This window comes from Oncorhynchus gorbuscha, linkage group LG10 (assembly GCF_021184085.1).
Source record: "Oncorhynchus gorbuscha isolate QuinsamMale2020 ecotype Even-year linkage group LG10, OgorEven_v1.0, whole genome shotgun sequence".
Classification (NCBI taxonomy): Eukaryota; Metazoa; Chordata; class Actinopteri; order Salmoniformes; family Salmonidae; genus Oncorhynchus; species Oncorhynchus gorbuscha.
The window spans coordinates 28095195-28121742 of NC_060182.1; the positions used below are offsets into that span (position 1 = coordinate 28095195).

Consider the following 26548-nt stretch of genomic DNA (forward strand, 5'->3'; position numbering starts at 1 on the left):
GTACCATAATACGTTCAATTATGTGACACGTATGGTGGAGTTGCTCATTCACATTGCAGTTTTTGATTGAATCCAATTTAAATTAAATGGACTGAAAAGATAGATAATCAGAAAAAAATGCCACAATGTAATGTCAAGCTTGAATTAGCATTACACTCCAGAATGTCTCCACTCAGGGTCTTCCTATAGCTCTCTGAGACAGGAGAGAGGGAGAGAGAGTAGGGTGGCAGACATAATGTGTGTACCCAATTATCTGAGTCCCCATCTATGATTAGACATTATTCAGACTTGTCTGCTAGGGAGAGAGGGAAGAGGGAGCAGAAGGAAGGATCCAAGGAAAAGAGAGAGAGAGAGAAAGAGAGAGAGACAGGGAGATAAAGGGAGACTAGAATATTATCTCGCCCCTTGTTCTTTCAATAGACATTTACACAATGCTGTAGTACACATTGGGTCTGTGCTTTTGTTCCCCTGTTGCAGCCCTACAAAGTCCAATTGCGGAGATGGCAGAGGTGTAACTGTGTTAGAGCTGTCAAATCGCTGAGCAGCTGCTTGTGGGGTCATTGTCACTAAGCCAGACCCGTCCCACTCGCGTTAGAAGTTCAGAATGAGAAAGTGTAGGCTATATATCAAATTGAAAATCATTCAACAAAATAATAAGGATTCCTATCAGCCTAATTGAGGTGTAGATTACATCTCACATTCCAGTGTTCGAACAGGTAAACAAGGCTGCATGGGATTTCTCTTAATGCGACTCCATTTAGCCAATGGCAATGTCCACTTTAGGTATAATGCCGGAAGCCGCTTGTGGATGTGATAGCTCTAACAGTTTCACCTGCGACACCGCCAAAACAACCACTATGTGTGTGTCGGCTACCGTGGATCTCATAGAATCTAGCCCTAAATCAGACCTGTACAACAACAATGGGTCCTTCTGCTCAAAGTGAAAAAGGACTGAAGGGAGAAAATTGCTGGGAGCAACAGATAAGTAAATAATGGCCTGAAGCAGAAGAGAAGTTGTTTGCGGCATCACAGAATCCACTATTGGTTGAAGTTGCTTTAACTCACAATAAGGCACAAGAGCACATGCAATATCCTGATAAAAAACACACTAAGGCTAAGGGATGTTCTTGAGCACGATGTGTAATTACTTTGAATATCACAGTGTCCTTAGAGATATCTCTGGGTCAGTAAACAAGATAGTCCAAAACCGCAAGGGAGTTACATCTCCTCCAGCAGAACATAACATTGGTGATTAGCAAAAAGCTTATCATTACAAAATTAAGACAAAGTATCATTATTAGCATTATGAGAATCAATATTATTTGGCGTAGTTAGGGATAGGTCCTTGTTGGGAGTAAATAATAGCTTAGAGGTCATCAGCCAAATCTGCCATCATTCTCTTCATCTGTGGGAAAGATAGAACAAGAGATAGTGAGAGAGGGGGGGGGGGGGAAGAGAAAACAAGAATGAGAGCTGATGGAGATGTACTGTATATCTATATCTGACTTAAATGTAAATGTAAATGTAGTATGGCTGTGTATGGAAAAAGCATACAGTACCAGTCAAATGTTTGGACACACCTACTCATTCAAGGGTTTTTGAAAAAAAATATATATATATTTTCTACATTGTAGAATAATAGTGAAGACATCAAAACGATGAAATATATTTGACATTCTTCAATGTAGCCACACTTTGCCTTGATGACAGCTTTGCACACTTGGCATTCTCTCAACAAGCTAGTAGTCAGGTAGTCACCTGGAATTTCAATTAATAGGTGTGCCTTGTTAAAAGTTAATTTGTGGAATTTCTTTCCTTCATGCGAGACAATCAGTTGTGTTGTGACAAGGTAGGGGTGGGTACAGAGAAGATAGCCCTATTTGGTAAAATACCAAGTCCATATTATGGCAAGAACAGCTCAAATAAGCAAAGAGTAATGACAGTCCATCATTACTTTAAGACATGAAGGTCAGTCAGTTGCTTCGTGGTCTTATGGAAGGGTTCCAGACCTTGGCTGAACGCCATGACCAAGTGTTGAACACGTTGCTGGAGCAATTTTGCGAGTTAACACCATAGTGCCCTCCAAGCTCGTCATCAAGCTCGAGACCCTGGGTCTCGACCCCGCCCTGTGCAACTGGGTACTGGACTTCCTGACGGGCCGCCCCCAGGTGGTGAGGGTAGGCAACAACATCTCCACCCGCTGATCCTCAACACTGGGGCCCCACAAGGGTGCGTTCTGAGCCCTCTCCTGTACTCCCTGTTCACCCACGACTGCGTGGCCATGCACGCCTCCAACTCAATCATCTAGTTTGCGGACGACAACAGTGGTACGCTTGATTACCAAAAACGACGAGACGGCCTACAGGGAGGAGGTGAGGGCCCTCGGAGTGTGGTGTCAGGAAAATAACCTCACACTCAACGTCAACAAAACTAAGGAGATGATTGTGGACTTCAGGAAACAGCAAAGGGAACACCCCTCTATCCACATCGATGGAACAGTAGTGGAGAGGGTAGTAAGTTTTAAGTTCCTCGGCGTACACATCACAGACAAACTGAATTGGTCCACCCACACAGACAGCATCGTGAAGAAGGCGCAGCAGCGCCTCTTCAACCTCAGGAGGCTGAAGAAATTTGGCTTGTCACCAAAAGCACTCAAACTTCTACAGATGCACAATCGAGAGCATCCTGTCGGGCTGTATCACCGCCTGGTACGGCAACTGCTCCGCCCACAACCGTAAAACTCTCCAGAGGGTAGTGAGGTCTGCACAACGCATCACCGAGGGCAAACTACCTGCCCTCCAGGACACCTTCACAACCCGATGTCACAGGAAGGCCATAAAGATCATCAAGGACAACAACCACCAGAAGGAGAGGTCAGTACAGGTGCATCAAAGCTGGGACCGAGAGACTGAAAAACAGCTTTTATCTCAAGGCCATCAGACTGTTAAACAGCCACCACTAACATTGAGTGGCTGCTGCCAACACACTGACTCAACTCCAGTCACTTTAATAATTGGGAATTGATGGGAAATGATGTAAAATATATCACTAGCCACTTTAAACAATGCTACCTAATATAATGCTTACATACCCTACATTATTCATCTCATATGTATACGTATATACTGTACTCTATATCATCTACTGCATCCTTATGTAATACATGTATCACTAGCCACTTTAACTATGCCACTTTGTTTACATACTCATCTCATATGTATATACTGCACTCAATACCATCTACTGTATCTTGCCTATGCCGCTCTGTACCATCACTCATTCATATATCTTATGTACATATTCTTTATCCCCTTACACTTGTGTCTATAAGGTAGTAGTTTTGGAATTGTTAGCTAGATTACTTGTTGGTTATTACTGCATTGTCGGAACTAGAAGCACAAGCATTTCGCTACACTCACATCTGCTAACCATGTGCATGTGACAAATAACATTTGATTGGGAGGTTACCATGACGGTAACCTCCCAGCCCCTCAGTAACCTGGCTGTTAACAGCGCTGCCTACCTGGTCACCCCGGTTTCCCGGGAACCCCGCTTACCTCCCCCGGAAGACTTTGATGGAGAGTTGGGCACCTGTCGGGCATTTCTCGCTCAGTGTTCCCTCATCATCAAGCTGCTGCCCTCCTCCTTCCCCTCGGACCACTCTAAGATATCGTACCTCAACACGTACCTCAACACTGATATCAACACTGATCGTACCTCAACACTGATATCCGGAAGGGCTCTTTTTTTAAATTTTCTTTTTATTTCACCTTTATTTAACCAGGTAGGCTAGTTGAGAACAGGTTCTCATTTGCAACTGCGACCTGGCCAAGATAAAGCATAGCAGTGTGAACAGACAACACAGAGTTACACATGGAGTAAACAATTAACAAGTCAATAACACAGAGAAAAAAGGGGAGTCTATATACAATGTGTGCAAAAAGGCATGAGGAGGTAGGCGAATAATTACAATATTGCAGATTAACACTGGAGTGATAAATGATCATGTACAGGTAGTGATATTGGTGTGCAAAAGAGCATAAAAGTAAATAAATAAAAACTGTGGGGATGAGGTAGGTGAAAATGGGTGTGCTATTTACCAATAGATTATGTACAGCTGCAGCGATCGGTTAGCTGCTCAGCTAGCTGATGTTTGAAGTTGGTGAGGGAGATAAAAGTCTCCAACTTCAGCGATTTTTGCAATTCGTTCCAGTCACAGGCAGCAGAGTACTGGAACGAAAGGCGGCCGAATGAGGTGTTGGCTTTAGGGATGATCAATGAGATACACCTGCTGACCAGTGAGCTGAGATAAGGCGGAGCTTTGCCTAGCATGGCCTTGTAGATGACCTGAAGCCAGTGGATCTGGCGACGAATATGTAGCGAGGGCCAGCCGACTAGAGCATACAAGTCGCAGTGGTGGGTAGTATAAGGTGCTTTCGTGACAAAACGGATGGCACTGTGATAAACTGCATCCAGTTTGCTGAGTAGAGTGTTGGAAGCAATTTTGTAGATGACGTCGCCGAAGTCGAGGATCGGTAGGATAGTCAGTTTTACTAGGGTAAGCTTGGCAGCATGAGTGAAGGAGGCTTTGTTGCGGAATAGAAAGCCGATTCTTGATTTGATTTTCGATTGGAGATGTTTGATATGGGTCTGGAAGGAGAGTTTGCAGTCTAGCCAGACACCTAGGTACTTATAGGTGTCCACATATTCAAGGTCGGAGCCATCCAGTGTGGTGATGCTAGTCGGGCATGCGGGTGCAGGCAGCGATCGGTTGAAAAGCATGCATTTGGTTTTACTAGCGTTTAAGAGCAGTTGGAGGCCACGGAAGGAGTGTTGTATGGCATTGAAGCTCGATTGGAGGTTAGATAGCACAGTGTCCAATGACGGGCCGAAAGTGTATACAATGGTGTCGTCTGCGTAGAGGTGGATCAGGGAATCGCCCGCAGCAAGAGCAACATCATTGATATATACAGAGAAAAGAGTCGGCCCGAGAATTGAACCCTGTGGCACCCCCATAGATAGAGACTGCCAGAGGACCGGACAACATGCCCTCCGATTTGACACACTGAACTCTGTCTGCAAAGTAATTGGTGAACCAGGCAAGGCAGTCATCCGAAAAACCGAGGCTACTGAGTCTGCCGATAAGAATATGGTGATTGACAGAGTCGAAAGCCTTGGCAAGGTCGATGAAGACGGCTGCACAGTACTGTCTTTTATCGATGGCGGTTATGATGTCGTTTAGTACCTTGAGTGTGGCTGAGGTGCACCCGTGACCGGCTCGGAAACCGGATTGCATAGCGGAGAAGGTACGGTGGGATTCGAGATGGTCAGTCACCTGTTTGTTGACTTGGCTTTCGAAGACCTTAGATAGACAGGGCAGGATGGATATAGGTCTGTAACAGTTTGGATCCAGGGTGTCACCCCCTTTGAAGAGGGGGATGACTGCGGCAGCTTTCCAGTCCTTGGGGATCTCAGACGATATGAAAGAGAGGTTGAACAGGCTGGTAATAGGGGTTGCGACAATGGCGGCGGATAGTTTCAGAAATAGAGGGTCCAGATTGTCAAGCCCAGCTGATTTATACGGGTCCAGGTTTTGCAGCTCTTTCAGAACTCTTGCATGGTCTACGGCAGGCAAGAGGAGTTCGATGCTCCATTGTCCGTGACAGAGGCTGCCCGGAAGTTACTCCGGCAAGACTCCCGCAGTATGACAGACTATGCAGTGAATTTCCACACGTTGGCAGCTGAGAGTGCCTGGAACCCGGAAGCACTGTTTCACATGTTCCTGCACGGAGTATTGGAGGAAGTAAAGGACGAGCATGCAGCCCGGGATCTACCGACGGATCTCGACTCGCTCATCGCCTTGACCAATCAGATCCATTGGTGATTATGGGAACGAAGGGAGGAGAGGAGATTTGATTTCACTCACCCGTCCAAGGATTCCACCTTGCCCGAGTTCCCCCGAGAGTCTCCGAAGACTGCCAATTCACTTCTTCCCGAGCCTATGCAACTAGGCAGAGCTAGACTGTCTCCAGCTGAATGGCTATACAGGCTTCACACTAAGAGTTGCCTGTTTTGCGGGACTACTGGTCATTTTGTCTCCACCTGTCCACTAAAAGACAGCACCCTGGCCTCCTCCCTGTCTGCCCTCACCTCTCCCAAGGTTCCGTTCACGTGGTCCCCAGCTGCTGACCGGGCGTTCAGCTTCAGCACAGCTCCCATCTTGGTTTATCCTGACCCATCCGGCCAATTCGGGGTGGAGGCCGATGCTTTGGATATTGGAGTGGGGGCTGTCCTGTCCCAGCGTCCTGCCCTGGTCCTTAAATTACATCCCTGCGCCTTCTTCTCCTTCTTGAGTTGGAGGAGTGGAGGCATTGGCTGGAGGGGGCGGAACATCCGTTCATTGTGTGGATCGACCACAAGAACCTGGAATATCTCTGCACCGCCAAGCGCCTCAATTACAGGCAAACTCCCGGCTTCAACCCTAGAACCCGAGACCATCCTTCTCACCTCATGCCTGGCGACGGCACTCAGCTGGGGAATAGGGAAGCAGGTTGTGAGGTGCAGCATTCGCAACTGAACCCCAGTGGGGACCCAGATAACCAGATGTTTGTTCATGACGAGGTCCGCTCCTCGGTCCTGGAGTGGGCCCACTCCTGAAGACTTGCCTGCCACCCAGGCTCCAGGTGGACACTGGCCTTTGTGTGACCGCGCTTTTGGTGGCATACCATGATTCCTGATGTCTTCTCGTTCGTCGCCGCATGCACGATCTGTGCACAGAACAAGACTCCTCGGCAAGCTCCGGCTGGTCTCCTTCAACTTCTGCCTGTCCCTCACGGTCCCTGGTCTCACATATCCCTGGACTTTGTCACAGGTCTCCCCCCGTTTGATGTCTACACCACCATCCTGACTGTAGTGGATCGGTTTTCCTAAGCCGTCCACTTCATTCCTCTCCCCAAGCTACCCTTTGCCAAAGAGACGTCACAGATCATGGTGCAGCACGTCTCTCTGATCCATGGACTGCTCCGACCGGGGTCCTCAGTTCTCGTCCTGGTTCTGGAAGGTGTTCTGCACACTCATTGGGTCGTCAGCCAGCTTGTCCTTCGGGTTCCATTCCCAGTCCAACGGCCAGTCGGAGCGAGCCAACCAATACCTGGAGATGACTCTGCGCTACCTGGTCTCCGCCAACCTCACCACCTGGAGCCAGCAGCTAGTGTGTGTTGAATACACCCGCAACACCCTTCCTGGCTCTGCCAAGGGTCTATCGCCCTCTGAGTGTTCCCTGTGGTATCAGTCCCTGCTCTTTCCTGAGCAGGAGGAAGAGGTCGGGCATACCTTCGGCCCAGATGTTTGTCCACCACTGTCGTCGTACCTGGAAGAGATCCTGGTCGGCCCTCCTCAAGACTACCTCCAGGTATCGACAACAAGCGCATCGCCACTGTACCCGGCTCCCCGGTATAGTCTTGGGCAGAAGGTATGGCTGTCCACCCAGGATCTTGCCCTCTGGGTGGAATCCTGCAAAGTCTCCCCCCGGTTTATCTGCCCTTTCCCCATCTACAAGGTCATCAGTCCCTCTGCTGTTCATCCTCTGTTGCCCCATACCCTCCGTATACATCCCACTTTTCATGTTTCCAGAATTAAACTAATGTTTTACAGCCCTTTGTCTCCTGTTTCCATTCTGGACCTTTTGCAACCTATCTGCATTACTGACCTCTGCCTGCCCTTGACCTGTTGTTTTTCCTGCCCCTGCACTAGTCATACACTTTTGTTACTTTGACACTGTCTGCATCTGGTTCTTCCCTGAAATGTGATGGCCACAGGAAAGGAAGACCAAGAGTTACCTCTGCTGCAGAGGATAAGTTCATTTGAGTTACCAGCCTCAGATATTGCAGCCCAAATAAATGCTTCAAAGAGTTCAAGTAACAGACACATCCCAACATCAACTATTCAGAGGAGACTGCATGAATCAGGCCTTCAAAAGGACAATGACCCAACACACCTCCAGGCTGTGTAGGTGCTATTTGGCCAAAAATGAGAGTGATGGAGTGCTGCATCGGATGACCCGGCCTCCACAATCCTCAGACCTCAAACAAATTAAGATGGTTTGGGATGAGTTGGACCGCAGATCATGGTGAAGAGTGAAGGAAAAGCAGTCAACAAATTCTCAGCATGTTGTGGGAACTCCTTCAAGACTGTTGGAAAAGCATTCCAGGTGAAGCTGGTTGAGAGAATGCCAAGAGTGTGGAAAGCTGTCAAGCAAGGCAAAGGGTGGCTACTTGAAGAATCTAAAATGTTCAATATATTTTGATTTGTTTAACACTTTTTTGGTTAATACAAGATTCCATGTGTTTTTTCATCGTTTTGATGTCTTCACTATTATTCTACAATGTAGAAAATAGTCAAATAAAGAAAAACCCTTGGATGAGTAGGTATGTCCAAACTTTGGTACTGTATGTCTCATATAATGTGTAGCTGTCTCCATTCCTCTAAGTAGGAGTGGTAATGTCTATGTGTGTGTGTGCATGCGTGGGTGCATGTCGGGAAGCACTCGTCACCTCTGGCCATGTGACAACACCAGATAGCCTCCCCCTCTCAGTCACAAACAAGCTCTCGCCACACAGCACACTGAGGACGCCATGAGCCTGACACAAGTTAGAGAGAAGAATTCACTGACAGATGAAACTGACACACGTCCAGCTGAGACAGAGGCTGGCCTTATATTGACACCATACACCTACACAGATGTGCCCCTGACAAGTGAGTGTCTCCTCAAACTCCTCACCTCCTGGACAGTGGTATCAGGAGAGAGCTGGACAGAAACAGGCCGAATATAACACATATCCACCAACTGTTTCTTCAATACCTGATAAATAAAGTAATGGTATGTTATGTTTAAAAACAGAATGTGACATCTTGTCAATGTCAAAACACCTAATAAGAGTGATAGACTCACATAGCATTCCTTCGTTTCCTGGTTGAATCAATCCACTGACCTTATTGTGGTTGTGGCATAGAAATGTCTGCAGGTCCGATCTGTTAATTGATCCCAGCAGAATCCGTGAGTCTTCAAACCAAGAGCGAAGCATAGGACAGGGACGAACACAATTAGTTATACAATACTGCAGTGTTATTAAATGCAGTATTGTGTAGCTATGAGAAACACAATACTCTTTCAAATGAATACATACAAATGCCTCCAACTTATTTAATTGCTGTCATACATCTCACCTGACCTGATGGACCTTTTCTCACTTACTTCTTAATTCCCCATCTCCTATCACAGCACTATCATATCAAACTGAGACAGTAAAAGCTTTTACATAGTTCATCAGTTCATCATTTCTATCTCATGCCCATAGCAACATGGCGACTGCCAGTTGACGTATAAGTGATAGTTGGGTTGCCATTAACTATTGTGGAATAATGTCACAGGGACCCCGACCATATATAGGACAAAAAACCTTCAAACTAGGTTTAATTAAATGTTGTAAGTCTGTCCCAGTAAACAAGGCAAGGGAGGGCAGCTGTCGTTTTGCCATCAGAACCCCCATGCGGCAAACCGCTGTTCTATCACCATCAGGTGGACAGGGGCTTGCCGCTATGCTAATTATCTCTACTAGGTTTTGAAGTGGGTACACTCACCCAGTGTGTCAACCACAGGGATTTGTGTCTGGCTGCAGGTGTTGAGAACCTGCTGAACCTCCGTTGGCCCAGCTGTCCTCTCAAGCACTGGACCTCCAGGACCCAGGACCTTCCCTATTTGGACAGAGGAGAGCCTGGGGGAAACAGAAGATCTCTCATGTCAATAACTGGGGTATTTAGTTTGATTCACTTATTAAATGCAGCTGTAGTCCAATCATTTAAGGAGGAGCCATTAATATGTGTGGGTGGCTGTAAAATGTTTGAGCGGTTTGAAAACGTGTCTCTTTGATGAAATCTTTGGTTTTCGCATACACTTTCTTCAGTGCTTGCTGTTGCTACTGAGCTAAAACGTTTTGTTGACAGAAAGTTGTGTTAAAAAATATGTCATCTTTGAAAATTCAAAAGAAAATCTTTAGGGAATGTTATGATAATGTTCTGTGCTAGCTGGGTAATGTGTCCTGTGTGACTCACTTTGGGCAGACCTTGAGCAGGGAGGGTAAGTGCGGGAGCTTCTTGCTGATGGAGAGGGCATCGTAGAAGGATGGCCGCTGCCCAGAGCGTGCCAGGGCATTGGCCACCAGTGTGGCGAGGAGAATGGGTGCGGCGTGAGTGGACTGGCCGGTCAGCTCCAGAGCCAGGAGAGCAGGGGACAGCGTGTGTGTGACCGCTCCTGAGAATGCTGCTGCACCTTAGATGATACAGTATGGACAATACAGTATAGCTCATTGCCCATGCTTTAAAGGATGGAACCTTATGTCATCCATGTTCCTATCTCTATTTGATAGGTATGCTGAACACCCCAAATTCTTAATTTAGATCAAACAAATTAGAACTTATCCCAGTCTGTTTGTCCTCTCTGGCCAAATCCTTATGGAATTGTCATGGCAAACATGTTTGGAGTTACAACAGATGCATGTAGGAGTTGGCAAAAGAGAACAAACAGAATTTCCCTTCTGAAATTATTAGTTCATCATTCTGTTTCCAGCTGCTAACCATGTAAATAAAGATACCATTGTTTATATTTATAAATTTCAAATGAAATGTCTGTATACAATTAGTTTACCAGCCAGTGCATAGCCTCCAGGGTTGATTGGATTCCTGTCCTGGTCTAAATAGACACCATTTAGGGACACAAATGCCAATCCTTCCCCGAATAAACGTCCTATAGCAGCACCTGACCAACAGCAACAAATACAGGGACAATTGTTAACATCAAAAATGTAAATGAACACACATTACTTAGTATTGGGTGGCGATGCTCATCGGCAGTTTGGTCACATGTTTGGCCACATGATTTGGTTATTCTCCCCTAGCCTAAGTGCCAGTCTGTTTGTGCTATCATAACATGGCTTTAACTATGGCTTGACAATGACATGGCTTGACAATGACAGCAATGGAGTTGTCATTAGCAAAAGAGCACAAACATATCTGGGACCAGGCTGATTTAACCCCTCTCACTTACCATAGATAAAGACAGGCATAAAGTATCCGGCTGGTAGGGGTAAGGTGCAAGCCAACACCAACATCCACAGCTCCACAACAGAAACATTGAAAGACAGTGGATGTCAAACATTCTGCTCAAATATTCAATAATTGCATTTAACTGTCAGAATGACTGTAATTATTGTGATATGAATAGGAATCTGTAGGAGTGTGAAAATTGCCTTGAGAATCAGCTGAAATGTAACTATTTAAATGAGCTTTCCACAATTGAACCATTTAAATGAGCTTTTCCACTATTTTCTCCCCACATAAAAGCTTTTTCACACAGATGTACTGACTCACAGTCCATGTACAAAGCCAGAGTAGTGCACAACGGTCAAATTAATGTATAGTGCCAACTCCAAGGTCCGCCAGGGGGCGCAGTTATGTCTTGTGTCATTTTCTCCTATGGCGTTCCAACTTGATTTGCCCAGACGTGATACACTCGCGACAAACAGCCACATAAAACATCCTCCATTCAGGCTGCAGTTTCCTCCTAAACTATCTTTAATTCCGAACAGCCCTAAAAAACCTGTGAAAAATATGCAGACCCTTAAGATAATGTTTTATGTGGCTGCTTGTCGAGGGGTTACACGAGTGTATAACCATCTGGGCAGATCAAGTTCGGACGCCAGAGGAGAAAATGACTAAAGGAATAATTGTGCCCCCTGGCGGAGCTTGGGGCTGATATATTTGCACTTCTGCTTTCGTTAACAGCATCTCTTGTGAATTCGAGATAAAGGTTTTACAAATGTTTTCACATTATTCATATATAGATTACTCTTTCAATTCTATCCATTATTATTTTCCTCCCATGTACCTTCATGAATAGGAAGAATCCCAGAGTGAGGTATGGATTCCCTGAAGGAATCCACTCTGACCAGGGACACAAGTTTGGCTGCAAAACCACAGAGGCATTGTGGGATTGAGAGGTCCACTGCCTGCTGTCCAGGAGGGAAGAGAGGAGCTGCTTAATGGTGAGCTGTGGTAGAAAAACAAAGCACCTTCCTTCAGCAGGGTTCACCGAAGAAGAAGAAGAAGAAGAAGAAGAAGAAGAAGAAGAAGAAGAAGAAGAAGCTGGAGCCTTCCAATTTATCCATTCATTTACATTTTACATTTAAGTCATTTAGCAGACGCTCTTATCCAGAGCGACTTACAAATTGGTGCATTCACCTTATGACATCCAGTGGAACAGTCACTTTACAATAGTGCATCTAAATCTTAAAGGGGGGGGGTGAGAAGGATTACTTATCCTATCCTAGGTATTCCTTAAAGAGGTGGGGTTTCAGGTGTCTCCGGAAGGTGGTGATTGACTCCGCTGTCCTGGCGTCGTGAGGGAGTTTCGACAATACTTTCAATGTCATGTCTTGTCAATGTTGTCTCATAAAAATCCTTCTCACCTTGGAAGCCATATATTGACCAGCAGAAAGAGGGAAAGTCACAGATGCCAGAAGGAACACCACCATAGCGGAGTATAGGGCCTTCCTAGAGAGAGAGAGACATCCAAACAGCATCTTATTATTTCATGGAATGGATCAACAGTTAGATCAACATCCAACTTATCATCATGCGGTTATATGTTTTTGTGTAATATAAAATGGCTGATTCACAGAAAAATATACAATGGAGTGTTTCTAAACACAGGTTGCTCACTCAGTCGACAAGACTTTGATTAGGATTTTGTTTGTCTTTATGAACAGCAGTATCCATCGGTGACAGAATAGGTAGACACAGCTACCTGCTCCGCACAGAAGCCTGATTGAGGAGATAAAGAAATACACAGTTAGAGCAGCAGGAACATACAGTACCAGTCAAAAGTTTGGACACACTTACTCATTCAAGGGTTTGTCTTTATTTTTTACTATTTTCTACATTGTAGAATAATAGTGAAGACATCAAAACTATGAAATAACACATATGGAATTATGTAGTAACCAAAATAGTGTTTATATTTTAGATTCTTCAAAGTAGCCACGCTTTGCCTTGATGACAGCTTTGCACACTGTTGGCATTCTCTCAACCAGCTTCATGAGGTAGTCACCTCAAATGCATTTCAATTAACAGGTGTGCATTGGCAAAAAAATGTATTTGTGGAATTTCTTTCCTTCTTAATAAGTTTGAGCCAATCAGTTGTGTTGTGACAAGGTAGGGCTGGTACACAGAAGAAGTCCATATTATGGCAAGAACAACTCAAAAGAGCAAATACAGTCCATCATTACTTTAAGACATGAAGGTGTAAGGCATCTAGGTGTAGCAGGTAAGGCGGAGTCAGGCGCAGGACACAGAGATGAGCAATTCACGTAACTTTACTCAAAACAACAAATATTCCAAGAAGGAAAATAATCAAGCTCACAAATACAGACCAACTTACAACGGAACAAACACGCACAAAACCATGGGGGAACCAGAGGGTGAAATAAGGAACATATAATTATGGGAATGGAAATCAGGTGTGTACAATGAAGACAAAACAAATGGAAAATTATAAGTTGATCGGTGGCGGCTAGAAAACCGGTGACGTCGACTGCCGAACAGACTAAGTGAACAGATGATTTCTGCATGTGTGGAATTTACCGTAAAGCATGGAGGAGGTGTGATGTGTGGGGGTGCTTTGCTAGTTACACTGTCAGTTATTTATTTAGAATTCAAGGCACATGTAGTGGCTTCCATTCCTCTTTACCATAGCCACTGCCCAAGCATGAAGCGGGGTTGTTTGGTACGCATACAGTCCACACTCAAGGTTTCCAAACGGCCAAACATTCAATGACATCCAGGGATATGGTGCAACAATTATTTTATTCTACTTATATCTAACAAATAAATGATTCTCCAATCAACTTAAAGCATAGAATACCTGATATGGAAAATACATATTATGACCTGTCTGTATGGTCAAAAAACTATACCGCTCCCGCGTCTAGCAAGGACTCCTTCACCCGAAGGCCCAACTTCCTGCCTTTATCCTAACACACAGTACTATGAATGGGCAAGAGGGGGGGGGGGCAAAAACTGAGTTACACTAACAACAAATGAATATATCTCAATCAGGTAAATATAAATCATAAAGGTACGTACCTAATATTTCATCATATACATTAATATTTAATATATTTACACAAATGTACATGGAGCACGGTATGTTCAGTCTTTTATACAAATATGTCCAAATCGGCTCTAACAGCACACTTAACCAGCATGGCTACCACAGCATTCTGCAGCAACACGCCATCCCATCTGGTTTTCACTTAGTGGGACTATCATTTGTTTTTCAACAGGATAATGACCCAACACACCTCCAGGCTGTGTAAGGGCTATTTGACCAAGAAGGAGAGTGATGGAGTGCCAGATGACATGGCCTCCACAATCACCCGGGCCTCAACCAAATTGAGATGGTTTGGGATGAGCTGGACCGCAGAGTGAAGGAAAAACAGCCAACAACAGCTCATTACTGTACATCCCAAGTGTCATGTTTTGTAATTATGCAACTGTACCATCTCTGTTAATTTATTAATTTATTTATCAAGAACTGTTGGGAAAGCATTCCAGATTAAGCTGGTTGAGAGAATGCTAAGATTGGGCAAAACTGTCAGCAAGGCAGGGTGGCTACTTTGAAGAATCTAAAATCTAAAATATATTTAGATTTGTTTAACACTTTTTTGGTTAATACATGATTCCATATGTGTTATTTCATAGTTTTGATATCTTCACTATTATTACACAATGTAGAAAATAGTAAAAAATAAAGAAAAACACTTGAATGAGTAGGTGTGTCCTTTGACTGGTACTGTATGCATTTATATAGCCATAGCACAGGCATCAATGGGCAGTTGGAAGTCATTGAGAGAGGGGAAAGAGTGAAATGTTGGAGTCTACCCAGAGGAAAGGTATGGTGGAGAAAAGCTCATAGGTATGATGGTAACATATGGAAGCAAGACAAAGTTTAACATTTGCAATCTAATGAAAGCTGAACAACATCACTTACTCTGATGCAACGATTACATGAATAACAATTTTAACAATTTTGAACACTGTAGATGAACTATAAATATAGAACATGTAGGGCGGCACAGCCCCAAAGCTTATAAAACGTTCTAAGCTTTCATTGTCTCCCTCTTTCTTTGTTCTTGACCTGTGCTGGTGAGATACACTCTCTCTCTTTCTCTCTCCACCCATGGACTCTGGTGGCATGGCCTTTCAGACTATGACTTCTCTCTCTCACTCTCTGGTCATGCCTAGAATAATGCTTTGTAATGCTTGTTAATGCTTTGTAACTTGAGCTTTATGCCTTGTATGGGATTTCATTCATTTTACAATGATATTAAACATCTGCCTTTGATATAGACAATTCATATTCCCTTCTTGATATTCTATCTAGTCTATTCCTGTAGCTCTTTAAGAGTATTGGTTGCATATTTTATTTTATGGAGTCAGATCATTTATTTAATATACTTTGTCATATTAACTTTATAGTCGTATTATGGGTCTCGTGTGAGGTATACAGGATATATACGCATATCAAATATTACCCCACTATAGAAGATTCACCAACATAGTGACAAAACAGACTTACCCCAATATTGCAAAGACCAGAATCTCCACTGGGTAGAACGGCAGGTCTTCTGAGAAGCTGGTTTGAAACAAGGCCTGAAGAGTCTCTGGAGGAGGCATAGAACACAGTCTTCTACCCTATCACTCTATACTACTGCACACAACTCTCTCTTGGCCTTTCATAATCAAATCACTATATAATGCATCTAGATTCAGTACCAAAACAATTACATTAGGCTTTGACGCTCATAGACGGGTTAGCTGAGAACGCCACGAAAATGGTGAGCAAGCTTCAGTGGAGCAGAAGGCCGTGTGTTGTTGTGATTCTGGATGCCAGATATTTTCTGGATGCCAGATATTGATGACAAGAAACTGCCATGTAGGGAATCGTAAGTAACTCGCTTCAGTTAGTTTTATCTTGGTCTTGATACCATGTCTTGGTTTGAGGTGTTTTGACTGATAGCACGTCTATGCTAATATGGAAAATAAATCTCTAGCTAGCTAACCAAAACCGTAACGATGTATTTGAGAAACAAAAAGTGCACATTGTGCACAATTTTAATTATGTTTTCACTAAAAATTGGAGATGACTAAGCAACCAATCCGCCTAAAGCTCTAAGGTGTGGTGGTAATGGAAGCCATCTTGGTCAGGGATACATTCCAAACATGTATTATATTTAATTCTATTGGTCACCTCACCTTGCTCGCCGCTCCACATGGAGAGCAGATGGAAGGTGAGCGCTCCGCAGGCCGCCGCAAAGAAGCACGGGCAGTAATCTTTTAGGGCGAAGTGAGTGCTCATCACCTCCACACTAAACAACACACCTAGGAGAGAGGAGGGAGAGAGATACAGGGGAGAGGGTGTGGGGGAGACGGGACAGAAAAAGAAGGAGGACGAGAGAGAGGGGAAAGCGCGATGGGAAAGGATTGAGAGGAGAGATGTACATGTCAATTTCACACCTCAGAGAGAGAGACAGATGAAGTGAGGAGATACATTTAAATAAAAGATACTGGAATTCTAATACTGTATGGTGATGTGGCTTCTATACACACCACTGATAGGGGCCCCGAAGCAGCTGGCTACTCCAACAGCAGCAGCCACGACCAGCATCGCTCCTTCAGTTCTCTCCTATAGAAAAAAACATGGAGAAGAGGACATGAGTACACAACATATTGCCCCTTTGTGGATTTTTTTCTTCTGTAACACAGTATTACCTCCTTCTCACCACGGAGAACAGTGCAGAGTTGGTTCAGATAGGCTCCCACCATGGTGGAGAGATGCACAAATGGACCCTTTAAGTTGGAACGGGGAAATAAACATAGAAAAACCCAGGAAAGTAATAGATCGGGAAAAAACATGATTTGTGTCTGTGTGCATGAGAGGAGAGCGAGCGAGAGAGAGAGAGAGAGAAAGTAAAACATAAGAAAAAAGAGGAGTATCATACCACTTTTCCCAGGAAAACAGTGCTGCCGGCTGCCAGTGTGCAGATGAGACCCACGTATTTGGCAAATAGGTTGGTGAGGGACAGGTAATGTGGCATGTCCACACCAGACAGAATGGTCCTCACCTCTGGAACCCCAGAACCTGAAGGCGGAAAGCCAAAGACAGGAGCCAACCAGGGGCTTAGACCTCAGTGGACCTGTGTGGTATCATTTTTTCCAACCAACTATTTTTTACTCTGCACATTACTGGGATTTTATACAAAAATGCAATATCATTATTCTTTTAAAGCCTGTTGCACAATGATATTTCACAGTTTTCTACATGTGTTAGGACATGGTAGCAAAAAGTTCTACCAAACAAATGATGACAGTCAAATTCTCAAGTGTTATAGTTCTAAGCAGTCCTCATGTAGCCTATAGGAGATGACCAATAGCTTGTCAATCCCTTGCACTGAATGTCGAAACAGAGAAATACTGACTAGGACAATGCCACTAATTATTTCAGGGTAGATTCATCAATTCAAATGATGTTTGACTTTTTCTGCCTGCCAGACGTATTGTTTTATAGGTTCATTGAATAGATAGTGTTTGACTTTTCTGTTTGCCACTAATTATGTCATAGAAGGTTAATTGATAAGATCATGTTAGACTTTTTCTGTTGGCTCCATAGCTCTAAATGCCATTCTATGGATTTGGAAAATACCCTAATTATTTTATTTTCCTGACAGTTAACGTTTATGTAACTTGGATAAAAACACCATGTTTGTACTTTGTTACATTGTCAGGGCGGGACAAATTATTAAACTCCTACCTGCTGAGAATGGACAGATGCTTTGAGAGAAAGATGTGGATAGAGCAGAGAGTGAGACTGGGTACAGGGTCCAGCACAGGAACTGCAGGAGACAGTGGCCCTCCAACTGACTATACAACCACTGGTGAGCTACAACAAGAGAGAGAGAGAGAGAGAGAGAGAGAGAGAGAGAGAGAGAGAGAGAGAGAGAGAGAGAGAGAGAGACATCACTCACCCAGCTACATACTCTATACTGAATGTTTGTGCATATGTGTGTGTGTTTCTAACCTCGAAGCAGCTTTGCCACACTCAGGTCCATGAGAAAACTAAGGAAGGCGGTCAGAATCCCGAGAGCAGCGAAACAGTACCACTCCATACCCATCAGGGAACCCATGACACATCTGACCCTCACAAGAAAGTCTAGACAAAGAGCAACATGTGTTAACTTAGCAGATTTACCACAGACTAAATGGTAATAGAACACACTGACAATACATGAAATAAGAGCAGATTACCCTTGAAGTAGGCACTTACAATATTTCTTTATCCCGTACAAGCATTTTTTGGAACAATATCGATTTTCAAAACTGAGCCCACAAGACATAGAACTCTGTGGTCTTTTGCAAAACAGTAAATGTGTTTCAAAATATACTTGCCTCAACACATAAATACATCATAAATAATCAAAACTGTATTATACTGTCAAAATTGCAAATACATTCAACAAAAGAACACAATTGCCTGCAAAAAGATTAATGCAACCATACTTACAGCATCTCCAGAGTCCAAGCAGACAAACCAGAAAGTTAGTTTGTTTAAAAAACAATCCCAGTAGATCAATAAAAACAGTTTGCAGTCAGTAAATCAACATGATCAAAATTGGAAGTACAACTATCCAAAGCTGCAGAATTATGGACAATTACTCTAATTTTATGCGTATTTCACCAAACAATTTCATACACATCAAAACAAATATTATTACTTATAAAAAAAATATACAAAAAAGAAGCACATTGTGTGCAGGATTTATTCATCGGTATCATAACATTCCAATTTCATGTATTCAATACAAAGGCTGGTTTGCTAATAGTTTTGTAGACTTTCCATTGACGCACAGAAACACAATCCACAAAAGAAATAAGGACAGGTGAATACAATGGAGGAACGCAACCGATATGAATGTATAGGCCTCAGCAAAGCAAATCTCTTTAATGGAAGGTGACAATGTTTGGAGATGATGACTTAGGAGTAGGTCAAGTTACTTAGGAGTAACCAACTTTCTCTGCATCTCTGCATGTCCACAATATTGTGAGGAATCATAAAAATAAGACAGTCCCTATTGCCTAGATCTTTCCCTATATTGTACATTGTATGACACTACTCAAATGGTGTGATTTAGAATTTCTTAAAGTAATTTTTACTGATTGTCGGAAACAGTGAACACATTTACACACATTTCTCTTCTGATGAAAACAATGTGTTAATATTCTGTGAACTAAACACTTAACAGTGAATTTTGTATTCACTGATGACATTTGTATTTTGCAAAAGGTGAGATTTTGGGGCGGCAGGTAGCCCAGTGGTTAGAGCATTGAACCAGTAAACATAAAGGTTGCTGGATCAAATCCCTTGGCTGTCCAGGTAAACATCTGTTGTTCTGCCCCTGCCTAGTCAAATAAAGGTTAAAAAAACGTGAGATATGCAAAGCAGATACAAAGACAAGAAAATTATTTGATTTTTGCTGTTCTGCTATAGATACGTTTCAATAGAGATCCAAACATTGCTTGTACGCAATTGAGAAAAACTGTAACATTATATAGATGGGTTTAGCATTGATCGGTGGTAAAAAAAATAATAATTTAATAATCCCTTTTGCCTGACCTTTTACCCAGGAGCGGGACCGTTTCCATGGTTTCCACGGCTGCTCATCGGTGAGGAGTCTTTGTCCCTCTATGAATTTGTCCCTTTGATTTTGTAGCTCTACGTCCGTTTTGTCTCCTTCATTGACTTTTGCTGAGTCAATTTGTTGGACGCAGTCCATTTGCTTGAAGCTGTTTGGAGTTGTTCAAGTTCCACAAAGGTGTTCTGAATGTTCTATTTTATTTAGTTGCTTGGGTATTTCAATGGTTAAACTGTGTAACTATAATTTTATCATGTAATTTAATTTTAAACACCTGAACATTTCTGTACTAATATATATTTGAAAGAAAATGCATTAACCTAATTCACAAGTGTTCTGTGAACTAAAAGAATAACCAAAATCAAGTATGTCACATCAATTGAATAAAAATACAGAGGACTTGCCTTCAAGATGCCTGTGTGGTATTGGTGTGTTCTATTCACAAATTAGACCACTTCTAATGAATTACCATACTGGTCATGGGTGGAAGGCCCCATTTGGAATATATTAACAATTTGAAAGAACTCAATGGGCTCGTCCCAAATGGCACCCTATTCCCTTTATAGTGCCCTACTTTGAGCAGGGCCCATAGTGCTCTGATCAAAAGTCCTACACTATATAGGGAATAGGGTGCCATTAGGTATGCCATCAATGTGAGGAATGCCCTTCACCTGCCATTGCTGCAGGGTGTGTATTCCTGAGTTTTTATTTGCAACTTTTGTACTTGATTAACTTCAGTTTCATATGCTTTCATTATTCTAAAAGATTGTTGAAAACAGAACTAGCCTCACAGCGCTAACTAAATGTAAAAAATGGTTTATATGTTCTATCTCAATGTGTCTCAGTGTGTGAAAGAGACCAATATGGCCAATGGATATGATGTATTTGGAAAAAGTATTATTTGCAACATCTAATACGGGTAACATTTCTTATGAAATATAATGCATTCTGTCATCTCACAGTATGACTTGCTATAAGCATTTGTAACAGCCCACAGTCCTTATCAAACCTTATCACATCCAATATGACCCTCACTTTACCACTGGTGAGAATGTGAGTAGTAGAGCAAGGAAGTTATATGGGAGAAAGTTGGAGTCTGGAGAGAGGTGATAGAAACAGAACACCTTAGTTGACCTTCTGTATGTGTCTTGTTTGTACATATAAAAGACTGCTGCTTTAAAGCTCCTCAGATGTCACAAGTCACCTTCAACATGAAAGAATGTACATGGGAAATATAGGAGCCTTCGTGTAAAGGTTTGGTTTCTGGTCACCTGCTTTGAAATTGTTACTGGAATTTATTCAAGCAACCTGCCAATGTATCTTTCTCTTTTCTCTCTCTCACCTCTGCTCAAGGTGACCCCCCCCCCCCCCCCCCCAAGGTGACACACACAATGTTTTTCTTCCTATTTCCCATAAGCCCCCTTCAGTCACCCATTCCCCCTTCATTCACTTTTTTCAATGAACACTCAGCAGTCAGTGTTATTTTACAGTATGTGAATGACACCCCATTCTGATTTCTCAACAACTCTATACTGGTCTCCATGGAAACACCACAATGAAGTGAACATGAAAACTGATGTTACAAGTTAGTAACTTTCCTACATTTTTGTTTTTAAATAATTAATGAAGGTTTTTAAGGCTGATTCCCTGACCTGTCAATGTTTTTAATGAGCTGTTTTATGATTTTGTTATAGTCTTGTGAATTCTATGTTTTTTTACTAGATTACCTGTAGTTTTTCATGTTGTCTGTCTGTAATTGTGTAATGACTTGTGTTAAATCCACGTCAATCAGTGTAGATGAAGGGGAGGAGACAGGTTAAAGAAGGATTTTTAAGCCTTGAGACAATTGAGACATGGATGTGTATGTGTACAATTCAGAGGGTGAATGGGCAAGACAAAATATTTAAGTGCCTTTGAACGGGGTATGGTAGTAGGTGCCAGGCGCATCGGGTTGAGTGTGTCAAAAACTGCAATGCTGCTGGGTTTTTCACCCTCAACAGTTTCCTGTGTGTATCAAGAATGTTCCACCACCGAAAGGACGTCCAGCCAACTTGACACAACTGTGGGAAGCAGTGGAATCAACATGGGCCAGCATCCCTGTGGTGACTTGTGAGCCACTCAGACTTCACAAGTCACTTTCAATATGAAATAATGTGCATGAGAAATAGGGGAGCCTTTGTGTAAAGGTTTGGTTTTTGGTAGTCCGCTTTGAAATTGTGACTGGAATTAATTCAGGCTCCCAGACAATTTTTTTCCCTAACCCACCTCCACTCAAGGTGAAGGTAATTATTGGTCTGATGCATATGCAACCACACACGAGTTAATTTGTATCTTCCTCTTAAAGAGCAACTGCCCCTAAAAAACAACGTCTCATTCAGAAAACAGCCTACAACGTGTAAATAAGAAAAGTCAGTCTCATCCAAAACAGAGTTTTTTGAAGGTTTGTTTAAATGAAGGTTGGGTTTGTTTAAATCCTGCCCACAGCTGGCAGAACACAAGTAATCATCCATTTAAAGTGCAGCTGCATGTGAACCAATCGTAATGCCATGGTACATTTCTTAATTAACCAAATCTAAAATTAGGCCAAATCAGGAAGTGCAGTTGCACTTTAAGCCACCTTCAGTATTATTTTACAGCTACGTATGTGAATGACACCCTATTCTGATTTCTCAACTCCGTACTGGTTTCCATGGAAACAACACAATGAAGTGAATGTGAAAATTGATATTACAAGTTAGTAATTTCCATAGAAAATCATCTTGGTTGGAACTCTAGTGCTCTAATCTGTTTCCGGGACCAGTGGCAGTCAGTCAGTCAGACACACAGTGGGAGAGTGAGAATGGGAGCGTTATATAATACATGGCAGCTGAGACAAACACAACCACATGCCCAAAAATAGGAATGATATTAGTGTGTGTGTGTGTGTGTATATGTGTGTGTTAGAATGTCTATGGGTCTATCTGCTGTGCACATTTCCCACTATCCAAAACACATGCCTTGTGCTGGTCATAGCTAATGGCGTCAGTGACCTCTCCAAGTGACTCAATGTCACTGATGAGACACATGAGTTACTGGGCTGTGTGTATAAGGTTCACTTTTAATGTGCGTTCCCTCTCTTAATGCCTCAGAACAGCACATGCTGAGAACGATAACACTCCCTCCTTCCCTTTCGCTCTCTCCCCCTGTCTCTCTCTCTCTCTCTCTTTTTCTCTCAATCACTCATTCACTGGCAAACTGCTCTTTCTGTCTCTCTTGTTAGTTTCTTCCCAAATATCTCCCTCTCCAGCACCCTTCATCTTTTTCCCTGTTTCCCCCCACTCCCCTCTCCCTTTCTTATCTCTCTGTCTCTCCAAATCACTAATCTGTCTAGAATAGAAGCCCACTCAGACAGGTCTCTTGACTGGAGACATGGTCAGTCTCTGTGGGGAGGTGGTGAGTTGCTGAGCCGGATTTAGACGATTAGTAGTGGACTTAGCATTTACACTGATAGGATGGAATATGATGTGTCAGAGTGCAGTAAATTGTATAATTGGAATCACTTCTACGTGACCTTAAAGGACAGAGCAAGAGACCATACAGAGCTGAACTTTTATTGCCCTTGATTCATCCATTATTTTGGGCTTCCCCTCATGGATTAAGGAGCAGTGAAGCTGAGAAAAGTAAGTCAATTAGTTAATTAATTGCAGACTGTTATTTACAACCATTTCAGTGGACAATGTTGATTTTTCGGACATTGACGAGTGGCTCAAAGAGACTCAAAATGTTCCATTGATGTCCTGAATTCCCTACAGATATTAATAGCTACTGTGCCCTCCCAAACAATGTCACCTAATCCCTGGTGCAATCATCAGTCCTCCACCAAAGGCTTTGTTTTCAGGCGCATTCTTTCCACCTTGCCTCTTCTCTGAAGTAAAACAAAAACAACCCATTGAAATGGGTAGATGAACAGTGTAGCCTACATACTAAGAACAAAGGACAGGAATACAAAGGTTAGCTGCACTTTATTAATTAATTAGAAACAGCATATTTAGAAACTGATACACAGTAGTTACTTCATTTAGATATGAACCCAAAGTACTAATTGGTTCAGTTACCACTAGTTTTGTAATAGTAATTACTAGAAATAAGTATAATAACACCAATTGTAACCAATATGTGGGTGAATAGCAGGCAGCAGAAGTTTTATGGCCAAGAGTACATGTTATGTAACCACTGATCCACAATATGATCAAATGTCATGACAAGAAAGGGAAACTGATGCTTACAGAGAAAAAAACAGATAGAGAGAGAGTAGAGGAAAGAAGTAGATAACTATTTGGGGTATTGAGTGTCTGGAATGCCAACTGTTGACTCATCCCCTTCTCTTGCCTTCCTCTCACCATCTCTCTCTTTGTCAGAGCCCCTCTCTCTCTCTTAACCTCAAGCCCTCATCGCCCATAACTTTTCCGACCCCAGACCCGCTCTCTCTCTCACTCACATGATAAATATAGCTCACTGTTATCCTTCAGAAACGCACACGTGACCCCCACCACACACACAAAAAAAACATAGCTTGGATCCAAATATATAAGAGCCTGTATGTGTGACTGACTGGCTATGCTTGTGCACACACTTAACCGACACACTTATCCAAAAGATAGACACAGACACACATTTTTAAACAGTGGGAAAGTAAAGATAGCATTTTACGAACTACCCGAAGATCTGCCCACTTTCCCTCTGATGTAAACTGAGTGGACTGGTCCAAGACTGAACAATAAGGATATCTTCCCTTTCTCTCTTTAAAAATCGGATCCTTTTCCCACCTCTCAGGCAGATAGCCATCAATGAGTGTGACCAACTCCTCTGCCTACAGATCGGAACGCAGCTTCCAGCAGACCTCTTCCTCCTCCTCATCCTCCAACAACCCATACATGGAGAAGAGCAGGGGGCTCTTTGCAGAGGACTTTGGCTCTTTCATGCGTCCTGGAACGGATGCCTTGGGATTTCCCAGTGAGTTGATTTTACATGAATTCACGATTTTGTACCAGCATAACATATATATAGCTATACATGATATATTAGGTTGTAATATTCTACTTATTCCATACATATAGTATCAAATGCCATTGCTGAATGAATTTGTCTGTGGATAATTCATGATGTATTAGATGTGTCTCTGTGCCACACACACATGTATTCATGTGTGTAGATTGCCTGCTGAACTCTCTTTAAGGCTCTGCGCGCATGTGCTTCCATGTGTTTGACCCAACAGCTTCTCAACAGGACATCACAGGGCAAATGGGAGGGTTGTTTGGTGGGTATTAGCAGCAGGGCAAAGCAGGGTATTTTGGTGCTGTGACTGGTATGCCCGTGCCTCCGGAAAAAGGAGGAGGTGGCTGCCGATGGAGGGAAGACAGGGCTGGATGGGAGGGGGGATGTTGGACACACTGCCAGCGCCGTGACCTCACACACAGAGAATGACTGGGATGAGGCGTAGGAGAGGACGGGCCAGACTGTTGTATATCAACTAGCATACACACACACTGTCAAACTGGCCATCATGTAGCCAAAGCAGACAAGTAAGAGGCACCCAGGCAGCTCACACAGCGGAATGCTCATTTCCAATTTGTGGACACACGTTAACTAATTTACATTCTAACACAACACTTTAAAACAATAATTAATGCATAGCCAGTAAACAGGCCAAACCTTTGGACTGTGTGTGAATTTATTTTACATATGAATGTTTTTAAGGTGCATCTAAGGTTAATTAAGTAAGAATGATCATCTTAGTTATTATATAAGGATAAGAGTGATTGGGCTGCACTCAACCAGTCAAGAATGGATAGCTCTCAGTAAGCACATTACCATATGTCTTGGTTGTGTTTCCAGGTCGGACAGGGACAGCAGGGAAGATCAAGACAATGGGAGACAGCTACCAGTTCACAGTGGATGTCCAAGACTTCTCTCCAGAGGACGTCATTGTCACCACCTCCAACAACCAGATCGAAGTACATGCAGAAAAGGTGGGCATATCTCTTTTTAGTAACAATTAAATTCTCTGTGATTTTGAGAATTTTGTTTCTAAAATATTTGAGAAATATTTGAGATATGAAAAAATATCTTGGTCATTTTCTCATGTCTATCTTCACTTCAACAGTTGGCAGCAGATGGCACAGTGATGAACACTTTCACCCACAAGTGCCAGCTACCTGAGGATGTGGACCCCACCTCTGTGACATCATCATTGGGCACCGAGGGAACGCTAACAGTCAAGGCCCGTAGAAACCCATCCAAGCATGAGCTCACACAGACCTTCCGCACTGAGATCAAGATCTAAGAAGACAGACAGGACTCTCCCATGAGCCATGACCCCTGTTCCCTCACTGCCTGTATTTTGTAATGCTATATTCCGTTTTTCTCATTTAATGTCTTTATCATTATATGTTCATTCTGCCCTTTAAGCTGGAACGTTTTTTTCTTCTGCCATACCACCTCCTCAAAATACCACATCCTCCAATAGCTGCCTTGGATTGACAACAGTTAGCCTAATTTGTTCTTGTGTTTTCCCAGTTATCACACATCACCTCCACACATATACACATCACCTCCACACACACATCATCTCCACACACACACATCACCTCCACACACACACACACCACCTCCACACACACACACACCACCTCCACACACACACACATCACCTCCACACATATACATCACCTCCACACATCACCTCCACACACACATCTACTCCACAC

General features: G+C 43.1%; 2 protein-coding genes across 6 annotated transcripts; one reads left to right on the forward strand and one right to left on the reverse strand.

Annotated features, from left to right (window-relative positions):
* Positions 1 to 429: 429 nt before the first annotated feature.
* clcnk (chloride channel K) lies at positions 430 to 26447 on the reverse strand. 4 transcript variants are annotated; one of them, XM_046365487.1, is made up of 19 exons: positions 25653 to 26447; positions 18191 to 18322; positions 17924 to 18052; positions 17115 to 17254; positions 16885 to 16962; positions 16723 to 16798; positions 16369 to 16494; positions 15692 to 15776; positions 12775 to 12876; positions 12522 to 12606; positions 11942 to 12103; positions 11102 to 11171; positions 10703 to 10813; positions 10111 to 10327; positions 9640 to 9773; positions 8991 to 9061; positions 8780 to 8860; positions 8553 to 8639; positions 430 to 1405 (listed from the first exon to the last, which is right to left on the reverse strand). In XM_046365487.1, exons 2-19 carry the CDS (start codon positions 18294 to 18296, stop codon positions 1367 to 1369), a joined length of 1899 nt encoding a protein of 632 aa, XP_046221443.1. In that variant the 5' UTR covers positions 18297 to 18322; positions 25653 to 26447; the 3' UTR covers positions 430 to 1366. The 4 variants fall into 4 exon arrangements, 3 of the variants coding, with proteins under 3 accessions (XP_046221443.1, XP_046221442.1, XP_046221441.1); XM_046365486.1 differs by lacking the exon at positions 25653 to 26447 and adding an exon at positions 19784 to 20235 and having other exon boundaries at positions 16885 to 16890; XM_046365485.1 differs by lacking the exon at positions 25653 to 26447 and adding an exon at positions 19784 to 20235.
* Positions 23034 to 26479, forward strand: hspb7 (heat shock protein family, member 7 (cardiovascular)). Of its 2 annotated transcripts, none has more exons than XM_046365489.1 (4): positions 23034 to 23461; positions 24615 to 24794; positions 25677 to 25810; positions 25945 to 26479. In XM_046365489.1, the coding sequence occupies exons 2-4, from the start codon at positions 24629 to 24631 to the stop codon at positions 26122 to 26124; spliced, it is 480 nt and encodes a 159-aa protein (XP_046221445.1). In that variant the 5' UTR covers positions 23034 to 23461; positions 24615 to 24628; the 3' UTR covers positions 26125 to 26479. The 2 variants fall into 2 exon arrangements, with proteins under 2 accessions (XP_046221445.1, XP_046221446.1); XM_046365490.1 differs by having other exon boundaries at positions 23038 to 23461; positions 24658 to 24794.
* The last annotated feature ends 69 nt before the right edge of the window (positions 26480 to 26548 follow it).

Excerpts from the sequence above, each read along its gene's own strand:
- clcnk (XM_046365485.1), bottom strand. The coding sequence starts at position 19,943 with ATGGACTGCGTCCAACAAATTGACTCAGCAAAAGTCAATGAAGGAGAC. Across the intron at positions 9,774-10,110 it reads CTGCTCAAGGTCTGCCCAAA|GCTCTCCTCTGTCCAAATAG; the intron begins GTGAGTCACACA and ends TGTTTCCCCCAG. Across the intron at positions 1,406-8,552 it reads GTGTTGTCACATGGCCAGAG|ATGAAGAGAATGATGGCAGA; the intron begins GTGACGAGTGCT and ends TCTTTCCCACAG.
- hspb7 (XM_046365489.1), top strand. The coding sequence starts at position 24,629 with ATGAGTGTGACCAACTCCTCTGCCTACAGATCGGAACGCAGCTTCCAG. Across the intron at positions 24,795-25,676 it reads GGATGCCTTGGGATTTCCCA|GTCGGACAGGGACAGCAGGG; the intron begins GTGAGTTGATTT and ends TTGTGTTTCCAG. Across the intron at positions 25,811-25,944 it reads TCGAAGTACATGCAGAAAAG|TTGGCAGCAGATGGCACAGT; the intron begins GTGGGCATATCT and ends TCACTTCAACAG.